Source organism: Malurus melanocephalus, unplaced genomic scaffold, assembly GCF_030028575.1.
Source record: "Malurus melanocephalus ecotype Western Australia unplaced genomic scaffold, MMel_1.1 scaffold_59, whole genome shotgun sequence".
Taxonomy (NCBI): Eukaryota; Metazoa; Chordata; class Aves; order Passeriformes; family Maluridae; genus Malurus; species Malurus melanocephalus.
In genome coordinates this window covers 892,911-913,599 of record NW_026623291.1, presented here as the reverse complement: position 1 = coordinate 913,599, position 20,689 = coordinate 892,911, and the positions used below count along the sequence as shown (strand labels likewise).

General features: G+C 52.5%; 1 protein-coding gene across 1 annotated transcript in view; it reads right to left on the bottom strand.

Moving 5' to 3' along the window:
- CDH22 (cadherin 22) overlaps positions 1 to 20,689 on the bottom strand; it is a 73,857-nt gene that overhangs the window by 41,102 nt on the left and 12,066 nt on the right. Inside the window, exons 2-3 of the mRNA XM_057365927.1 lie at positions 10,053 to 11,004; positions 5,886 to 6,180 (exon numbers count right to left, since the gene is read on the bottom strand). Coding sequence (XP_057221910.1) covers positions 5,886 to 6,180; positions 10,053 to 10,277 — 520 coding nt within the window. The 5' untranslated portion in view covers positions 10,278 to 11,004. The remainder of the gene's footprint in view (positions 1 to 5,885; positions 6,181 to 10,052; positions 11,005 to 20,689) is intronic.

The following is a 20,689-nucleotide window of genomic DNA, read 5'->3' as shown; positions in this document are numbered from 1 at the left end:
GGGCCAGTCCAGCGACCCTGCATGCAGGAGGCTGATAGCTCCAGACCACTTGCTATGCCACTCACTCCAAACGCTTTTAGCTGAAAGAAATGTTGACAGGCAAACTCCAAACACATCCACGAGCAGAGAGGCCCTGCACTGAATCCACAAGCAAGTGGCTGGGACTTGTCACTTCCCCAGGGACAGAAGCACAGCCAGGCTCTGGGCAGGCAAAGAGGCAAATGAGCAGCAGGAAAAACCAACACTTGCTAAATTTGACTGTCCCTCCTCATGGCAGCAGTCACCCTTCTGTGGTGGAACCAGAAGCCTCCTGATGCTCTCCAGATCAGCTCTGGGGCTCTGTTGCCACCTTCAGCTCAGGCAGAGCCCRGGGACACTCTCTGGCCATGCTGAGAGCCCTTTCTGTGTGGATGTGACCAGCTCCAGGACAGCACCTTGGGCACTTCAGCCCTGCAGACATCAGGGACCCTGCAAGGAGTGCTGTGTCATGCAAAGCCACGTGCTCTGGCCTGATGCCATGTGCAGCACTGCCATCCCAGGGGCATGGGTGCCATGGGACAGGAGACAGGTGGGGTTCTATAAACAATGCAATTTACAGCTTTTGTSTGGCCCCAAGCACCTGCAGTGGCTGATGCACCCCAGACACATTCAGGCAGGACAGCAGGGGAAAAATGAACTAGAGGAGTTTAAAAATTACTGGAGCAGAAGTGAGTTTCTTGCAATCTTGAGAACATTCTGACTTGGTAGAAAGCCAGGCCCAGAGGAGATTCACTGCAGAGCCCTCACTCCCCGCAGGACAAGCCCGAGGGCGATAACCTGGCAGGGGTGCAATCGCTCAAATGTGCTACTGGGAAACTCCTTTTGGGGTGTCTGGCCAGAGAAACCCACTGTGCAAAGCACCCCAGCCCCCTGGAACCAGGAGAACGTGGTGCCTTGGGGAGCAAACCAAAGCACTCCGTGAAGGGGCTCAGACTCCCTGAGTCTGCCAAACACAGACTGGATGAGGGGCTCACTCAGGCAGGGCAGTGTTTGGAGCCTATCCCTTGACTCAGAGTGCAGTGCAGAAGGGGGAGGACTCTTTTCTCTAAGGACCATCAGACAGGACAAGCCCCAGCTCCCAGCCACTTGCTGTCCCAGCAGCTTCCAGATACACACAAGTGACTTAAACACTTTCTTGCAAGGGGAGGAAAAAAAATCTGCAAGTGTTGTGGCTGCATGGTAAACAAAGTGCTTTTCTCTGCTTCCAGCATGGAGATTAAACAATTTGTCTTCACAATAATCACTTCTGCATTCAGCCAGCTTTGTGCTGGAGTCAGGGCTTGACCCCAAGTTTCTGTCTGTACAGCCAAATCGCCTCTAATCTGGACATGGTGCTACACGCAGAGAAATGAGAGTGAAATGCACCGAGGGAGGAGTGATGTTCTGATGAAAGGATGTGCCTTTCCTGGAGTGCCCCTCASCCCAGGCTCTGCCTGCCCCCCAAACACCCCACAAGTGAGCTCTGGGCTGCAGCACCCACCCTGTGCAACCCACAGAGTTGTCTTGGAGGAGGCACCGTGTGCTGGATTTGGGCTCACGCCTGAGTGCAGCAGACAGCTGTTAAGCAGACCCCAGGGAGCTCAGGAAAGAAGCCCAAAATACAGCTAATTTTAGCATCTCCTGTAACAAGGTGAGGCTCCTGYRGTTCCAAAGCAGTTGGCTGGGTCCYATCCTATATTCCTCTGCAGCTGCAGGTCTCTCCCTCTCCAGCAGGTACTGGATTCTGCCCAACTCTGATGTTTTGGAGTGACCCATGCTGGGTACCCAGAGGCTGAAGCTCGGGTACCAGCACAGAGCAGCCTGCAAGCTCTTGGCCAGCAGCCTCTCCCTGGTGAAAGAGCAGCAGTGGAGCTGTAAACAGAGTTTGCAGCTCAGACCCCATCCTGCAGACAGACTGCTCCTCAGCGTGCATGGCAGTGGGCACTGGGCACTCCCAAAATGCTCCCAAACCACTTCAGGAGCCCCTGCCTTCCCCAGCCTGGGTGACTCCAGGGCATTGCTCCTGCCCTGATCCCTCAGGGGGCTGAGCAGGGACATCTCCACCCCACTACAGCCCCGGCTGCCCACCCTGACAGCCCCAGGTCCAACTGCCCCCTCTGCACTCCAAGAGCAGCCAAACATCCCACAGCAGCTGCACTGCTGCTCCTGATGCCCCAGGCCAGGTCAGGTTTCCACAAAAAAGCCAATTGCTGGTTTTCCAAGGGAAGGCAGATAAAGCTGTTGGGTCAGCTTCCATTTTGGATGTGCTTCCTCCAAGTGCAGGATATCCTGTGTGGAAACCACTGACTTGTCCAGCCTGGCTCATGGGCTGGTGTTAGCTCCAGGCAYCACCTCTGCCCTTTACAAATCCCACACTGCAGCCTTATCCTTCTGATCCATCATATAACAACAGCACCCCCTTTTCTTTTCCCTTTGCAGAGGCTTACAGTGAGTCTAGATGAGTTCATGGAAGACAGATACTAGATAAAAGCCCTGGAAACCACCCACAGCAGAAGAAATTCCCAAGCTGAAACCAGATGCTGGTTGGGAGAATACTAAGAGGAGCATCACATGTCMTGTGTGTGCTGTTCCTCCTTCCTAAGAATGCACTCTGACCACTGTCAAGGCAAGATCCTGGAACAAAAAGGCCTTCAGCTCACCCTCAGTCTCACAGTCTCAGGCAGCACGTACGATGTCTACCCAAACACACCGCCCTGGCCCCAGCGCAGAGCAAGGGGCAGCTGTGCTGCAGAGCACTCCCAGTCACTCTGAGAGTTTGTGCAGTTCTCTCATTTGTTATTCCCTCTTAGACACTCGGAAATCAAATGACTTTCCCTCCCAATTAGTACTCCTTCATTATGCAAATAATGTCCTTTGATCTGCTCCTGCTGTCACCRAGCGGATCTGACTGTATTTGGTTTATTCCTCTTCACGCCCCAGGAAGGCACCCACCTCTGGGAGCTGGGACTCTGCTTTTGGCAGGGAACGGAGAGTGCGGCTGAGAGCTGCCTTGAGTGAGAACAAAAACCACCCAAGCACAAACCCCAGCGAGGTCTGGGAAGGCAGGAGCAGGAAGGGGGGAAGAAGGGGTCACCCTTAACTTTTCAGGCTGGGATGCAGAGCAGAGGGTTCAGAGCAGCAGAGATGGGGAATGAGCAGCTCCCTACAGCTCCTGCCCTTGGAGCAGCCCCATCCCTGTCCCATCCCCAGCAGAATCCAAATGGTGCTGAGAGCAGGCACGTTCACCAGCAGGTCCCCAGGCTTTGATCTTGATCCACTAATAGCCAACCTAAGCTCTCCAGCCTTCTTACCCCTGCTTGGGCAGCACCAAGCTGGGATCACTCCATCCACCCTCAGGAAGGCAGCAAAGACCCGCCACACTCCTCATTCAGTCTCTCTGAAAATACCCACCAGGTCTAAGGGAGGTGCTCTGCCCAGCTCAGAGACAGCAAACATCACTACCAGTACCAACCATGACAAAGCCATGATCACAGCTGCACCCAGCCTTGATGCCACAAAAGGAGCATTTGCACACAAAAAGGGCCTGGCAGGGCATTTCCCACAACATCCTGAACTTATCCCTCTGTCCCAGCAGCCTCCCATGTCTCCTGCACCCTCAGCCCTTCCTACAGTACCTACTGCTGAACGTCACTCACCAGGTCTGTAACCAGCCCCATCTCCCTCCCAGCTGCTGAACCTTGCAGAGCTGAGCAGAAAGCTCTTTGCCAGCCTTGCCATTCATGCTTTCACAGGATGTGTCCACCTTTCCTTGGTGCTGCCTGCTCTGGGCAAAGCACTGGTAAGCCGAGGGAGAAGTGGGAGGGAGCTGGGGACGTGCAGCAGCAGTGTGTGCGTCCCCCCAGCTCTGCGCTCACACTGCTGGGGCCCGGGCAGCAGCACCAAGGCAAGATGATGTGTGAGGCTCTCCCTGGGCCATCTCCAGGGCAAGGCTGCTCTGGAAAAAGCTGTACACTCCCCAGGATGGCCAGGCTGCAGAAGGCTCCGAGGCTGTGGCAGGCAAGCAGCCTGGAAAGCAGAACAGGCTCTTGGCTCCAGCTCCCCTCTCTAAGCACACAGCTGGGAAATGCAGCCCACGCCGTTCACAGCACTTCTCTTTACTTTTAACTTCCAAGTATTTTAATTTGCAGGAATCGCCTTCTTTCATGTTGTGAAACCGTGTTTCTTTCTCCCTCTGATCTCCAATTTCGCATAGAAACTGTCTCCTTTGATATGTCTTGTTCACATCAGTCTGATCAGGCAGCTCCATAATTGTTAGTGATTTTCAAAGAACTGGGATCCTTGTCTAATACTCAGAGTTGAGAATTCCTTGCTTTTTAAAATGTTGTTCAAGCAAATTAGATTAATTTAATTTCTTTCTTCCCTTTGGGAACAGGATGCCTCTTGCTTTGGTGCCCACATGCTGTCTTTCATTTCTCCAGGAGCACAGAGCTATAGTTCAAGGGGTCACTCTCWGACTGAGGGAAGGATTTGCGCAGGTAACTGGAAGCGGAAGGAGGGCTCGGGATGCCTCAGGAGAACTCGTTCTCCATACATCAACAGAATCCAGACGACAGCAGCAGCTCCTCTGGTGCAGGCAATTCCTGTACATCTGTACCTGCTGGAGGCCACGCACCAGCCTTGCAATATGCTGCACATTATCCACGGAGAGCCGGAGCTCTGTCCCGAGGCAGTGCAGAGCCGAGCACATTCCTCTGCTCTCTGCTGTCAGGATGCCTCTGCAGCCAGAGCTTCCTGAGCAGCACAGCAGGACTGGGTGCTTCACCTGGCCTGGCCTGCCGAGCCCCAGTGCAGCTCAGCTGCTCCCCTCATCCTGGGGCTATCTGCACTGTTACTGTCCCCTGTGCCAACTCATCCTTCACGGACACTCCTATGCCTTTCACAAGCTGTCTTCTACCTAGATATAGCCTTTGGGAGCAGTGATTTGGGAACAGTTCCTGCTCGCAGCACATGCTGACATACACAGCCTGCTATGGGGGTAGCAGAGTGCCCAGTGTGGACAGGGAATGGTGTGGCTCTGGGCAGCGCAGCACCAGCCACTCTCCTGCACTCCAGCTGTGCTCAGCAGCACAGAACCCAGCAGCAGGAGTGAGAGCAGCAGTGCAGCAGCTCACACATCACCTCCATGCATGCTTCCCATGCTTGGGTGAGCACAAAGGTGACTGTCCCGCTCTGCTATCCCAGGGGGATGGACTTGTGCAGCCACACCATCCCAGCCTGCCCCTCAGAGCTGCAGTCAGGTTAACCACAATTAAAACTAACACAAGGAAGCCACGGTTCTGTCACAAAGACACGAATTCCTYAATCTCAGCCAGCAAGGCCAGACCCCTCAGAGAAGGACGGATCCAGCTGAGAAGAGCCCAGCTGTTCTGCATGGGGACACACAAAGGGATGATGGCTGGACAGACCTGGGGCTCAGAAGAGCAGCAAAGCAGCACACAGAGGATGGCCCGAGTTGGGGGGGAAGCACCACCCAGACCAATCTGAACCACAGGCACACATGAGCCCCTTGGCTCGCGAGGGCTTAGTCAGCCCCCAGCATTTAGGAGGGAGGGGGCTGTGCAAAGCCAGAGTCAATGCACAGCGGGCAGCTGGCACCACCACGACCCGTCCCCAGAGCACGGCTTAGGGCTGAGACTGAGCGCTCAGCCAAAGGCTGGCAATCAGCTCAGAGGATTTATCCACTTGTTTTTCTTAAGCCACCTTATTTATTTTTCCCTTTTGGCTCCCCAGCTCCGGAATCCCTGGGATTTGCAAGTGATTTTTGTGGGGTACAGCAGGCTCAAGGCTTGACGGGAGAGAGGTGCAGGATTTTTGCCAGCCCACGTCCTCCCCCCGAGCAGACGTACCGATGGGGGACAGCTCCGCCACGCTGCCGATGTAGGGCCCCTCCAGGAAGCGTGGCTCGCTGTCGTTGATGTCCTGCACTTTGATGATGAATTCTGACTCGGGCTCCAGCAGCTGGTCTGTCTGCCGGTCGCGGGCCTGTGCCCGCAGAGTGTAGAAGGTTTTCTGCTCCCGGTCCAGGCGCTCGGTGGCGTGGATGTCACCCGTGATCTCATCGATGAGGAAGATGGTCCCTGCGCCCTCCCCGGAGATGGTGTACTTGATGGAGCCGTCTCCTTCATCTGAGTCCGAGTGGATCTGCCAGGGAAAGAGGGAGAGGGTGGGAGCAGGATGGGGCTGTGCTCATACCCAACCCCAGGCACCTGCACAAGATGCCCAYGGTCCCTGCGTGATGCCCCTCTGCTCCCTCTGCTCCCGGTGGACTGGAGAGTGACAGAGAGCACCACCAGACAGCTCCTGTGCACAGAAGGCCCAGTGAATGAGAGCTTCAGGTCTGCCTTTACGGCTCTGCAGATCACAAATTGTGCCAGTGCCCATCCCCACTACAAACCAAGGGACAAACCCCATCGGTAAGGGGTTAGGAGATAAGGGAAAAGGGAAGGACAACTCAATTGCACTACAATGAGAGAAGCTCCCCTGTGGGCAAGGACCCAGGACTCTGGCAGCAYGGGATAACCTCTCCCAAGCTGCACAGGTACCTCACCATCAGAACCCATCCTCCTCTACCCAACCAATTGCTCTAAGTCCATCCTCATCCACCCGTTTTGCCTCAGCCAGAGGCACCCTCCRTGACCTGGGCAGCTGGTGCTGACAAGTCTCCCTGCTGAAGAGCTCATACACTCAGTGCACCCCTGTGCTGTGTTTACATGGCAGGGTAAAAAGGGGTCACAACATCCCATCATCATGCCCAGAGCTCCACCTGGACAAAATCTGCAAGAGAATGTGACAAATTAACTCATGTTCAGGACTAAAAACASACCCTGAGGAAGATGCCTTAGCAGGCAATCTCTGCTGCTTAATTTTTTAATTAAGACAATGTTTGGAATTAGGAAAAGAAAGGGTAAACAGCAGCTCCCCATGGACCAAGAGCTGACTGGAATCCAGGCCAGACGTCCAGAGATAATTTTATTGGTGGCATTAAACTGAGTTATGAGGTTTTTACAATCCAGCCACTTATGAGAAATCTATTAACAGTAACTGGACAGGCAGAATGCATCTTGACAGAGAGCAGCATGGGCATTAATTGGGACAATCCATAACAGGACAGGCCCCCGGAAAGGTTTCATCAGCTGCTTTCATTTGTTTCCTACAATTTCTGCTTAGAATCAGCAAAGTCATGTCCCCCCTCCRAAAAAAGAAAAAAGCCGTCCATTAATCGGCTAATGAAATATGAAAATGTTTATGGGCCATTCAATCTTCCAAACTGCAGTTCTATAATCCACCTTTCAGACATACAGCTCTACCAGCAAGAATTTATACCAGAGCTGCCTCTTTTTTTACGATGCCTTCATTATATTTGTCTTGTTAGATACAGTTTATGTATTTATTTCATGAGTGAGGACCCACACATTAGACAATTCAACGCATTTTGCACAACATTCACAAATTACTGCCCATGGTGACACATCTCCCAAGGCTTGCCTGGAAGGAGACCTTCACTCAGCTCACAAATAGGGCTGTGAGCCCAGCAGTGTTTGGGATCACAGTGATGGGTTTGGCTGCAAATCTGCTCTTGGGATGTGCCTATGGGGTGGTCATCCCGCCCTGGCCACCCACAGCATTCTGCCCGGTCTGTGGGAATGGTCAGCCCAGCCCAGCCATCCAGTCCCAACCCTCCCCACTGGCTGCTGGAGTGCTTGCTGCCCTCTCTTCACATTATCATCCTCTCCCCAGCTCTTGCTGCTACCCATGAGCTTTTCAGAATGAACAAGGAGCACCGGCTCTGTACAGCGCAGGTAACAGAAACCTGCATTTTTCTGCTGAACACCAGGCTCATGATTAATAATTAGACCAGAGATAAAACATCCAGCACCACATTGAGCTCTCAGCACATCCTCCTCACATATTTGCTCATCGCTGACTGCTTGGAGCAGACACCAGCATCCCTGCAAGCCGGAACGCTAGGAAGAAAAATGGAGCCGGGGCTCAAGGGGCTGCAGAGATTGATTTACAGGGGAAGATTAAAAGAGCTAAATCTGTGCTGCTTGGCTAAACAACAACTAATGGGGGAGGGCCGAATGGCAGACTACAGAAACCCGAGGGGAGATGCCACGGGCYCGGACCACATCCAGGGATGTTCTCTCCTCCCTGTTAGAGCAGGCAGGTTTGGGGAACACCGTACTCCCACACGGCCTCAGGGATGCACCAGCCCTGGGCATGGCTGGAGAGTGAAGTCACACAGCCCTGGCACACACTGGTCTCCAAGAACAGAGAGACCACCCCGTCCTGCCTGCAGCTCAGCCCCCAAGCAAGGATGGCAGTTTCTGCAGAAYTGGGACATCCAGAGGGAGGACAAAAGGCTGATCCATCCCATTTGTTAAACAGGAAGATAGTTTCCTTGTCCTAAAAGACTACAACCAGAATTCTTACGAAGCCATTAATTACATACTAATAATTAAATCAAAATTAAATATGAACAGAGGTGCACATTCCTTATTAAAAGCAATTAAACAGAAAGCACAGATACACAAATAAAAAATGACTCCCRGGCTAGAAAAGAAAGAAAATCAAATAAAAACTAGCCCGTAATAAAGGCGCACTCTGTTTGCTCCAACTCATAAAGCCCGAGTTCATCAATTTTCTTTAAATATTAGCAACTTAATTAAATCTGCTTTTTTTCCTTTAATCCTCTCCTCTATCTAAAATAGATCTGTCCACATGCAGAAGTTTGTAACTAGTGCTGACCCCATAATTCTATTTAAAAAACCCAAAGAAATCCACATCAAACTGACAGCAGCCTCAGGGGAAATTACAGTTCAGAAGAAGGATTAGCTAGAGAACCCAGATTTTATGGAAATGGTATCGGCCCTTCAGCAAGCACATGTAGGTGTGTGAGAGGCATCCACACAGGGCAAGCCCCAGCTACTGGGCAGGATCCCCCAGTGCAGGAGGGCTGTGGACCCACAGACTATGCCAGGAGAGCTGGCACACTGCTGGGGACCAACAGCATCCCAGGCAARCCCTCCATCCTCTCCCAGCCCCAGGAGAAGCCTGGCTTTGCTGGTTTTCAGCCCTGGGATCCACAGGCAGTGATGTCAGTGCAGGCTGGCTGCTGGGAGCCAGGCAGGTGATGTGGTGGTGACGCAGAAAGGGGCTGTAAAATGGGTGAGTTGTAGGTTTCGGTTCATTTGGAGCCATTTGGAGGCACTGCCAGGCCTGTGGCAGGGCCCGGTGCCTCGGCTTCTCCCAGGGGAGCCGTGAATTAGCTGTGCCTGCTCCGAGGGCGGCGGAGGAGCGCGGCTTTGAGTGTCTGCTGAAACGGACACAAATCACCGCTGAAATCCCCGCTGGCCCCCAGCCAAGAAACCCATTTTCAAGCTCCTCCAGACTCATGCCCAGACGGCTGAGGCCATCAGACAGCCCTGCTGTACAAGCTCTTGGGCACTTTCCTTCAGGGTGAGCCTGTGCCTCCAGCTCTAACTGAATTGTAGTGTGTTCCTCTGACTGGTCCCAACAACCAGCACCACCTTCACCCATGTACAGGTAACACATCTTCCCAACACGTGGGACAGCAGCTTCTTCACGGCTCCCAGAAAAGGATAAAGCCCAGCAAACCCAAGGTGAAATGTTCCTTCAGTCTCAGGGTATCCTCCAGGAGTGGGGGGAGCAGAGGTCCCTGTCCARTCTTCCCAGGAGRTCACACACCAGGGAAGTGTGGTGARCTCGAGCTACTGACCYAGTCCTGCCCAGCAAAGCACTGTCACCTGGCAGCAGCTCCCACAGGGACAGGGTCCATCCCCAGACATCGCAAAAACCCAGTATGTGACTGTAAGGTGTCCTGTTCTTGTCTCTGGGAGCACATTAACCTCACCACCCCAGCAGGGAGCAGGCTCCTGCCCTCACAGCCCACAGAGTATTTCTGTAGCCCGTGAGCACCTTCACATGAGCCCTCTTTGCTCAGCACTGCCATCACACCCACCCCACCCCACAGACACACCAGGTCAGCTTACCTTCCCCACATAGAGCGGCTCCGTGCCCGTGTACTCCTCCACCACAAAGAACTGATTCCACACCCAGCCACGCTTCACTCGCCCGCCGGCCAGCAGCGCAGGGTCCCCGGGCTGCCCCAGGCCAGGGCCCTCCACCGCCGTGTGCATGGCCCAGGACCCCAGCTCCTGGATGGCGCACAACAGCAGCAGCATGGTCCACGACAAGCCCTGCAGACCCTTCGCCATGGCACTCTAGCAGGCTGCATCAGCAGGAGCTTTTGGACAGGCAGCCAGCATCCTTTAGGGAAGAGCAGGAGGAAAGTCCAGGCTAGCAGCGGGAGGCTGCCCGGTGAACGCAGAGCATGGCCGTCCCTGCCGCATGCCGTGCCCCCGGCTGGAGAACTGTCCCAGCACCAGTCACATCTTTGAYAAGAGGTGTCCCGGACCGCCTGCTGCTGCCGTGGGAGCAGTCAGTGCTGGTGCCTCACAGGCTGCTCCTGGGTCTCCAGAGCAGAGTCTGGCAGCTGGCATTTGTCCCCGGGGACAGAGCTGCACGGCTCCGTGCTCCACTGCCGCAGGTCTGGCTGGGGCAGGGAGGGTGCACAGCCTGATACCCACCCCAGTGACGGGCAGGGAACGCTGCTGTGGCACACGGGGCACAGGCACCCGCCAGCAGCATGCACTGAAGGAGAAAGAAGCTTTCCCAAGGATGTTTTCACAGACGAGTTCACAGGATATGAGCTGCTGTGGCCAATGTCTGCCTGTCCTGCGGCAGCCTCGGGCTACTGTGAGAGGGGTCTGGCAGTGCAGGTGCCACACGTGCAGTTCACAGGGCCATTTGTAACTCCCATCTTCAGGGGGATGACATCGCAGTGCTCGGTGGAGAGTCCTTTGCCCGGCTGATTCTGGTCACTTCCATTCTCTGCTGGCTCACGCAGGGAGGTGCAGGGCAGTCAGCAGCATCTCCAGGAGCCTGGAAAAGGCCAAGGTGTCAGAGCTGGAGTGGAAACAGCGCCCAAAGTCCCCCTGTGCTGCTCCTGCAGCCTCGGTAGATATCTCCCTCCCTGCCCCACCCCAGGTGCTCCACAGCAGAGCCAAGCCCCGCAGGTCCTGCCAGAGCAGAAACAGAGTAAGGGAGGGCTGCAGAGCTCTCAGCACTGCAGACATCTGCTCCAGCAGGGACTCTGAGACCAGGGATCCTGCTGACAAGGGCAGCCCCTCACCCCGCAGTCCTGGCTGCTGAAGGGAGTGAGGTCTGCGCCTGAAGGGGGTCATTGGTGCCCACACTGTCAGGGATGTGTAGCAGCACTCCTGGCACTGCCCAGCTGCCGATGCCAGCACAGGACCAGACAAGAGCAGTCCTGCACAGGCAGACAAGGCTCACACTGGGGGTTGCCAGCCCCTGAGCAGCCTGTCCTGATGCTCCTGCAAGCCTTCCCTGCAGAACCTTTAATTCGCCTCACCTCTGCAGCCACGGACAGGAGAAAAGCATCTGTTCAAGAATTCACCACCTGGCTGACTGTAAAGGTAACAGTTTGCAAAAGGGCTCTGGTGAAAGCTTCAAGCCACTCTCAAGGAGCTAAGGGCACATGAGACCTTTAGCCAAGGGTACATTGGATCCAGCGAGCATCTGGGGAGAAGAGGCCAGGTAAGGAAATGGGGATGCAGCATCCATCTCTCCCTGCACCAACGCCCTGAGCTTCCACCAGAGCTCTGCGATACCAGCCACAGCCTGATCTACTCATGAAACATGCACCAGTCTGCAGAATTCATCTCCTGTCAGCTGTTACTCTAAACAGGAGGGGGATAGAGGGTGAATGGAAAGGGAAATGATCCTGGGCTAGATGTCCATCCACCCCCCATAAAAAGGGAACTGGACTGTGCTATGCACAGATCTTTGCATGAATCTAAACAGCCTCAGCTGTTCAGAGGAAGAACAGCTCCCACGTATTTCTCCAGCTCTTTCCCTCACTTGCCATCCCCTGTGTGACTCCACCAGTGGGGCTGTTTCCCAAACAGAGGATGTCTGCTGTGCTGTCATTTCTGCATCCGCTTGCCTGGACAAGCGCCTCTCTGAGAACCACGAGGCATCATCCTGCACTGCCTGTGCATGGCTCACAAGTTGTGTGTCACACAACGAGCACAGATCTACTCACCAGAAGGGCTCACACACATCCCTCCCCATGCACAGCTAAAATCATTCATGCACACTGGCCTCTTTTGTCTGTTTGTGCCTCATTTCAGTGCACACACATTTCCTCCCCATGCACACATGCTAAATCCCCCTCACACGTGCACATCAGCTGTCACATGTGCCAGCCCTGTGCACTTCATGCTCCAAGGAAGACAGGGTCTCCAGTGTATTTTTTATGTTAGCAATCATGGTACAGAAGCACTAACATTCCTCCCCACCTCTCCTCCTGCCAGTCTCTTTGTTATGAAGACATTTCCACACCTGCCAGGTGAGGTTGCTGGTAATACCACGACTGTGTCCTGCAGCTGGGCTTCCCCACACAGAATTTCTTCCTGCCCCTGCTCCCAAAGTGCAGCTGCACAGCTGCTGAGGATCCCTGTCAAACACAGAGCATTTAACACTGGAGACTCGGGGGAATGACATGACCTGTAGGGGGGTGATGGACGGGGCAGTCTCCTCCCACTCATAAAGTAAAGCAACTTAATGGATCAAATGAGAGATCAGGGTCCCTGCTCAGGAGCAATGGAGCCAAAGCTGCCTGACCCACAGCAGCCTCGGSAGCAAGACACTCACAAGAACAGCGCATGTGCATCCATGCTTTATCACGGTTACGTGGGCATACAGCAGATAAATACAAGACATAGTACAACACTGCCGCAAACACCTCTCCACGTTCTCACACCTAGGAAATCTGTGGTTATTTTGGAGTAAAGTTACTCAGATAGTGAGAGATGCCAATAAACTGTACAGCACAAGCTGTGCCAGAGCAAATTTCAGGTCAGCAGCAAAGGCAAGCAGTAGGTGTGGGAGGAACACCTTATCCAGCATCTCTGCCCTGCTACTCTGCAGCACTTTTGCAGGCAACACCTCCAGTTACATCCAAAGTCTGAGTACAAATGAGCTGTACACAGTAAACTCAACTGCCAGAAAGAGAATTTAACAAAGACTTGATTTGCATGTGTTCTCAGGACATCTATGTCAGCAGAGCCTTGGGGAGGAGCAGCCACCATTGGCTGAAGTCTGTTCTCTGCCCACCCAGCATCCTCTCCTTGCCGTCCAGGAGCACATCCATCCACACTTATTTATAAAACCCTGTCAGAAGCCTGACAAGGCAGCAATACCAGTGCCAGGGAGCAGTTCTGTAAAACTGAAGGCCTTCTGAACACATGGGGAGGCTGAAAGAAAGCCAGTCCAATGGAGCAAGTCCTGGCACCACAATGAACGTCAGAATCCAGGGTCCCCGACCGAGCTGGCACACGAAGGCAGCACATTCCCACTGCCTTGAGCATGCAGCATTCAGGGCACACAGCTGGCAGAAAGCACCAACACTGGCTCTGTGACGGCAGTAGGAGCCACCTTTGTTCCTCTCACTGCACCCTTTCACACCTTAGAGGCAGCTGATTTCCTCCAGGACACAACCACCCCAGTGACACAGTGCAGGCAGCCCTGTGCACACCGGAATGGCACTGCTCCTTGGTCAGAAATGGACACTGGGCCTTCTCTTCAGCCTGACCCGAGTTACAGCACATCAATGGAAGCAGCACAATCCCAAACAGCACCAATAAAGCAGTAAGAATAACCGTTTAAATGCACACACTAAGGCAAGGCAGAAAAGAGGAAGTGAGGGCAGAAGATGCTGCAGTGGGCGAGCTCCACTTGAGCAGAGCTGCTCCCTGGCTGGCAGACAAGCTGGCCCACAGTTCCCAAGGCAACTTGTTCAGCCCTGTTGCATCTCCACAGAGCAGATTCTGCCACAGAGAGGAGAGTCCTGCTGAGCACCCATGGGCTGGGCTGCGTTGCTGTGGGAAACACAACCTTTTGTATAGAGCCTCGGCTATTATGCTGTTTTTTACATTTAACAGATTTCTCATCTGAGCTGATGTGGTTTGCTGGTGGCTGTATATATATATCCAAAGTTCAGCTACTCTCAGCTGAGCTGTTTGCCTGCTCTTCCTGTGGGCAGCAATGCAGGTGCTGCAACCCGATTTGCCTCATCCAGGTCCCAGAGAATCTGTGGTGACCTCCAGCCCCCTGCACCCTGAGCCACCACAAAACACTGACACAGAGACACATCTGTAGCCAGGCTCATTGCCACAAACCAGATCCTTCTCCTCCAGTGACAAATTCTCAGCCGGTGTCTCTTGTGTGACAGTTTCAGGGTCACACCTCTTCTCAGTGTGCACACCCTCCTTTCCAGCTGTCACACCACAGACCCTTCCCAGAGGCAGCGAAGCCAAGAGTCCCAAGTCCTGCTTGTGCCCTTGCAGCAGCAACCAAGGCACCCCAGAAGGTTCCAGAAGGAACCACGACTAGCACAATATTTATTTCCCTGTGTTATTGAAAACCTTTCACAAACAGCTGGAAATGCCACTTCTCTGTGCCACACGTGAGCAGCGGGGCTGTAAATAACCAGTGGGAGCTGCTGCTGCAGCCAGCCCAGCCCACAGCAGCACACATGCACCCACATGGCAGTCTGCCCAGCACTCACCACGCCATGCAGGTTTTCCATGCACAGAGTGAAGCACCAGACCCTCACACCGCCCCAGGGCCAGGGTGATGTCCCCTCTCCTGCTGCTCTGCCATCCCTGCTTCCCAATTATCAGCACAACTCCCCCCTCCCCTCCCCACAAGAGCTTGTGCAGTTTGGTGGTGTGCATTTGGCACAGCTATACTGTACATCATGTTGACAGTAGAAATTACATCCTGAGCTTATGTTTTACACTGTGCTCTGTCAGAACTCACCGCAGCCCAGTGATCAGGACAAATTGAATAGCATCCCGTCCATGTCAATATTTATTTCATTTTACAAATGCAGGCTGATGCAGGAGAGAGCAGGCAGGGGGAGGGGGGAGACATGGGCAGGAAACAGCACACCAGAATAGCCCAGTGCACCACAGTCTGGCATTACTGCCCAACATGGCAGGGCCAGGACAGTGATGTTCCAGGGAGGATTGTCCCACCCAGAGGCCAGGGAGCACCCTGGGACCTTCATGCAGTGCTGCCATGCCTGTAGTTCTACTGGAAGGGCTGGCTCACCAGTACTGCTCCTCTGAGACAAGCCCAAGTAATTGGCAGAAAATGCAGAACTGCCCACCAGGTACCAGAACATGCAAAAGAGGGGAAGGAGAGCCTTCCCTCCTCAGCTTCAGCCTCAGCAAATGTGAGCATGGATGTGCTGCTTTGGCTGCTCACTCCTCTGGCAGAGAGGCATCAGCTGCCAGCATGAGCATCAGGATGGTTCCAGCTGWTCAGAATGGCCACAAGCATGCTGCAAAAGCTGCTGAGGAGCGAGGCAAGAGCGAGGCACTGCTTGTGCCACTCTCTGAAATGCAGCTCCACAGCATGAATACCAAGCACAAGATAGGAGAGTCTTAAAGCCTGGGCTTTCTTCTGTTTTTCCAAGGCAATTCCACACCCCAGAGGATACAAGGCTGCAGCAGGAGGGTCACTGAGACAATAGCTCAGTCCTGAACCCCAGCCAGCCCCTTCCATTCTCTGCTGAGCCCTTCCTGACCCCACTGTGCCTTTACCTGAGAGCTCAGAGGGTGTGCACTGGCTCCAGAACCATCCGTGCCAGCTGTGTCCCCTTAAGGGAACAGCTGAGGCCACATGCAAGCACAAGAGCAGCTCTGGGAATCAAATTAGAGCCAGCTCAGTCTGCATCCACGGGGAGCCCACCTGCCTCCCACCCGAGAGCGTGGGCAGCACAAGAGCCCAGCCTCAGACAGCCCTTGCTGGGGCAGCAAAAAGCCAGCAATTACTGCAACAGCAATTCTTCTCCAGCACTGCCTACAGTGCAGCACGGGGGCTGGGACCACATCTCCTGTTAAACAGGATTCAAATCCACTTAATGCTCCCCTTCCTGGGAAAAGGAACAGCCTGGCTAGAGCACACCCCCAGTATCTGTTGTACGGAGGTAATACAAGCATGGCAAGGCTGCTGCAAAGCTTTAAGATGGTTCATAATCTCCAGGCCTAGGGCTAAGACATGAACTCAGGCTCTCTGGAGCTCACTTTCTCTACTGGATATTGTAAGACAAGATGAAGCAAAGATACCTTTTTTTTTTCCCCCTTTATAAACTTCTCCTCAAATTCTAGAGACAAGGGATGAGGCAATCTTGCCTGACATAAAATACTGTCAACTCCAGGCCAGGCAGTCATATCACAATCAAGCTTCCAACATCCCACACTCTGTCTCCTGTCAATGCACGGCAGTGCCACACCAAACCTGGGCCCCTGCACCTTGGCCAGGCACCCACATTTATCCCCACAACTTCCCAGAGCCCCTCTCCAGCACCCAAGAGGCACCTCAGGATTACCCCTTTGGGTTGGACAATGGAATGGTCAGGGCACTGAACCCTACAGGGAGTTCTCTGCAGTTTTAAAACATCAGGGACCAACAACACAACCTGGCTCTGCATGGCTGCAGCCCCCACAAACCAGAGTCCCTGGCTGGAACACGTGAACACACATCACTAATTCTGTAAGGGATGGCAGCACTGCTGAGGGCAAAGGTGTGGGATGCCCACCCACATCAAGACAGATGATGATCACAGACACTGCTGTGGTGAATTCCCATTCCACAGCAGATCCCATCAGTGGCTCTCAAGGCCCAATGTTCAGATTAACCTGGACAAAGTAGCACAACACTGGTGCCACAGAGAGCAACTCAAAGCTAGGCAGGTTTTTGCCACTGCAAGCTGTGCAACCCCTGTGGCACCCTCTGCTGAAATGCTGGAGAAGGCAGGCTCTAACTCAGTGTTCCTTCCAGGGCACCAAGAGATTTTGCCAATCAAACAACAGATGGTTGGAAATATTAACCTGGAGGGCACACAGCATCACAGTGTGTATAAAAGCTGGCCAAGGGATTCAAAACTTTAGAGACTTTGGAAATAAGACATTTAAATTACTTTTATCTTTACTTACACAGTGAAAGGGTCGTGTAACCAGTTACTGGATAAGCATATCCCAAGTGCAGGTCCAGACTGTGCAAGGCAATATTTGGTGCAATCTGCCTTTCAGCAACTCTTCAGCCCTGATACAGAGCACAGAAGACAGGCAGACAATGATAAAATCAAGTTCTCTCACTGATGTCACCCTGGTTTCAGCTTTGACAATAGGGCYGAAAAACCTTTATCCATAGTAAAAGTTTAGCCATGCTTATTCTTGAAGTAAATATTTGATTTCCTATTTCTGCTTCCTTGGAACTATTCTCGCAGCAAGGAACTCCTTCACCTGCCTTTCTTCTCACATAAACTTGCACACAGGCGAGAAAAGTTGTTTTTCCAGAGCAATGTGTACCTAMACAATGCTCACGACTGTATGACTAAACATTCCTCTTCTCCCTTCTTTTCAAGTTGCTTTAAGTTTAATTATTGTCCCCTTTGATGCTGCCCTGAGAAATTACAATAGAAGAATGAGGCAACTGCCAGAGCAGGAGATATTCACAACCTTTTGACTTCCCATGTTCAGTCACTTTCTGCTATCAGACACACTGGGAGGAACAGTATTTTTTAAAGCTCTCACACAAGCATTGTTTGGAAAGAAGTATTTTCAAAGTTTAGGAGGTTTTTTTTTTCCTCCAAATCTTCTCTCGTCCAAGTTTCAAAGAAATTTTAATTGCAAAGAAAATCTCAATATTTGCCCTAGGGAAGAGGGTTTTACAGCCATAACGGTCTCGCTCTGCAGCAATTCTTTTCCAAATATGGAATTTTCATGCCTTGTCTACGTGAATACAATACTTTTAATTCATCTTTAAAAAACAATCTCTGAGAGGAGGTGGAAGCAGCCACAAGAGCATCTCTGTCACAACTGCTGGGACGGACAGAGCTCTTCTTGCTGTGGTGAGAATGCTCCAGAGCTCAGGGCAAGTCTTTAATTTTAGGATCTGGACAGAGAGCTGCATCTGAAAGTCATTCCCTTACAAACACCCTGTAGAGAGACAGAAGTTGTAATCCCAAAAGAGCCCCAGCACCTCCTGAGGAGCCCAAAATGCTCTTGTGCAGTGGGGCAGAGAACCCTCACAAGCCTCCATTGCCAAAGCCACACGTGTGGCACAGCCCAGGGACACACAGGGACCACCATCACTCCCTTCCTTTCCTCCTGCTGCCACTTCTTTGGGGCCTGAACACCGGCAGAAGTGACAAGAAAGGAAAGGCACCAGCCCAAACAGGACAAGTGGAATCAAAGCTGATGGCCCAGACAACGGGCCCTTTGGATAGGAATTAAAGGACAAAATAAAATAAAAAAGCTCAAAATGGAATTCTTCCACTTTGACAAATGTGGAGGGAATTGGGTTCTTTTAAGCCAATGTTTGGCAGACGCATGAATTATTTATCATTCAATATTGTGTGATTAAATGGAAAATTGAAGATGTTCATAGCTCTGCCTGCAACTTTGCACCTCTTGTGAAAGTCTCCCCAAGTTCCTACATAGAATAACAAGTGGGTATTATAGTGAGTCAGAGAGGTTCAAAGAAAMCTCCTTCAATTTGCTTCTCAAGGTTCAAGGTCACGTTCAGACAGTCCTCTGGTGAAATAAATACTATGGCAGGCACACGTCACATTCAGGAAGGTCTCTCRCTGCTGCTCACTCTTCTTCCCTATACATCTTAATCCTCTTAGCAATTTTGTCCTTGGAAATCCCTCAGTCTTCATGACAGGAGATCTGCAACCCCTCTTTTCAGAACGCAAGAGACCAAGGAAGTCCCTTCCCCTGGCAGCACACTGTCATTTTGAGACTACGACCAGGGCCCCACAGGATCCTCCACAATAAAACAAAGAGGTTGTGAGGGAGGACAAGAGAGCAGCAAAAAACCAGGACAAACCTGGGGGGCTGCACCTGCAGTTTTCACAGCCCTTTTCTGCAGTGTAATGAGATGATCTGGGTGTGCACAGCCCAGACTAGAAGTAGGCACTGAGTTGCTGTYGCAGAAATCTCTTCAGGTGCCTTTGGCCCAAGGTAAGTGGCTTCCTCAGCACCTCAGGACAAGCCTGCAGCAATAAACAGCTGTTAGAAAGGTGGTAGAAAGAGCATAATTAGTCTCTTTAATGCCAATTGCAGCCTGATCTCTCACACTTAAGAAAGCTGTTACAATGATTTTCTTTTTTTTTTTCCAGAGGAGCTCATTAAATAAAAATTAGAAACAAGATAGTATAATGGGTGAGAAAATTATTTCTGCAACATCTTGCTAAAATCCAATACTGCCCTGTATTCACACCGGCTTTCCTCCTTTGGAAGATGTTCCAAACCTCTCTGCTCTCCAGGAATACCTAAGTCCAAGGAAGAAAAGAAGGAATCTGGGTACCACAGGAATTTAGGAACCTGAAGCAGAATGTGGCAGAGTTTCATCCCCCCGAAAGGAAGCAATCGTACTTTGCCAAGATGCAGCACTGTGCAGAACACTCCACCACAGCTGGCAGAGATCCCTGGCAGCTGAGTCTCTAACACAGGTAGTACATTTTGGCTAAGTCTGTCTGAAAATCAATGTTTCCAAGAGAAGCACAACAAGGAGAGGGCCCTGCACACCTCTCAGGGTTGCCCAGGTGAGCAGAGTTCYGCCCCTCCCTGGGTCCCTGAGGCTTCAGGAGGTTATCAGTGCGCAGGTGTTCTTGAGAACAAGCCCCACAGGAGCCTCTGGATGCTCACCCTGACAGACACTCATCCTGCACAGCCCATCCCCACACTCACAAAGTACAACCAGGAGGGACCAGAGGCTCTTGCTGGGCCAGGGACCAACACACCAGAGATGTGCCAGGAATCCTCACAGCAGAGCATTTGCCCACGAGCTGCAGATCACAGCCTTCTCCAGACTAAAAGACTGACCTCCTTGTAAGCAACTCGCAGACAACAGCAACAGGCTAAATTTTGCATTCAACCATTAATGATTGATGCATTATTTATTTGGAATCATTTGCTTCATTCTACTAATCACATCACCACTAGCAGCTCCTGACAACGAGTAGTGCTTGGAGTCATGTCCCAGGAGCCAGCTGCTGCCCAGAGCAACTCAAACCAAAGCTTGGCAGCCTCAGGGCTATTTCACCTCCCCAGGAAAAATATCCAGGCGTTGCCAAAGCTCCTCGCTGCCCTGCAGACACCACAAGCCACATATTCTCTCATGGCCAGCATCTGGCATGCCTGCACACTGCCCCGTTTCCAGAGGGAGCTGCTGAAAGCATCTCCTCCCCTCCCAGGGGTCATTTGCACAGTCAGAGGAAACGTKCACCGCTCTCACCCTCCTGCCCTGAGCCAACATCCTGTTGTGGTTTAACTGCAAGACAAGGTAACCTCAACTGAAGGTAACACTTCGAGTTTCTGTCAAATTCACACAGCAGGTCAATGGCCCAACTTGGGTCCCACCACCACCCTGCCAGGGCGAACAGCCCCATAAAGAGACCCCACAAAGAAATCAGACTCCCCCAGAGCAGGGCAGCCCTTCCTCCCCTCTGTGCCACAGCCCAGAA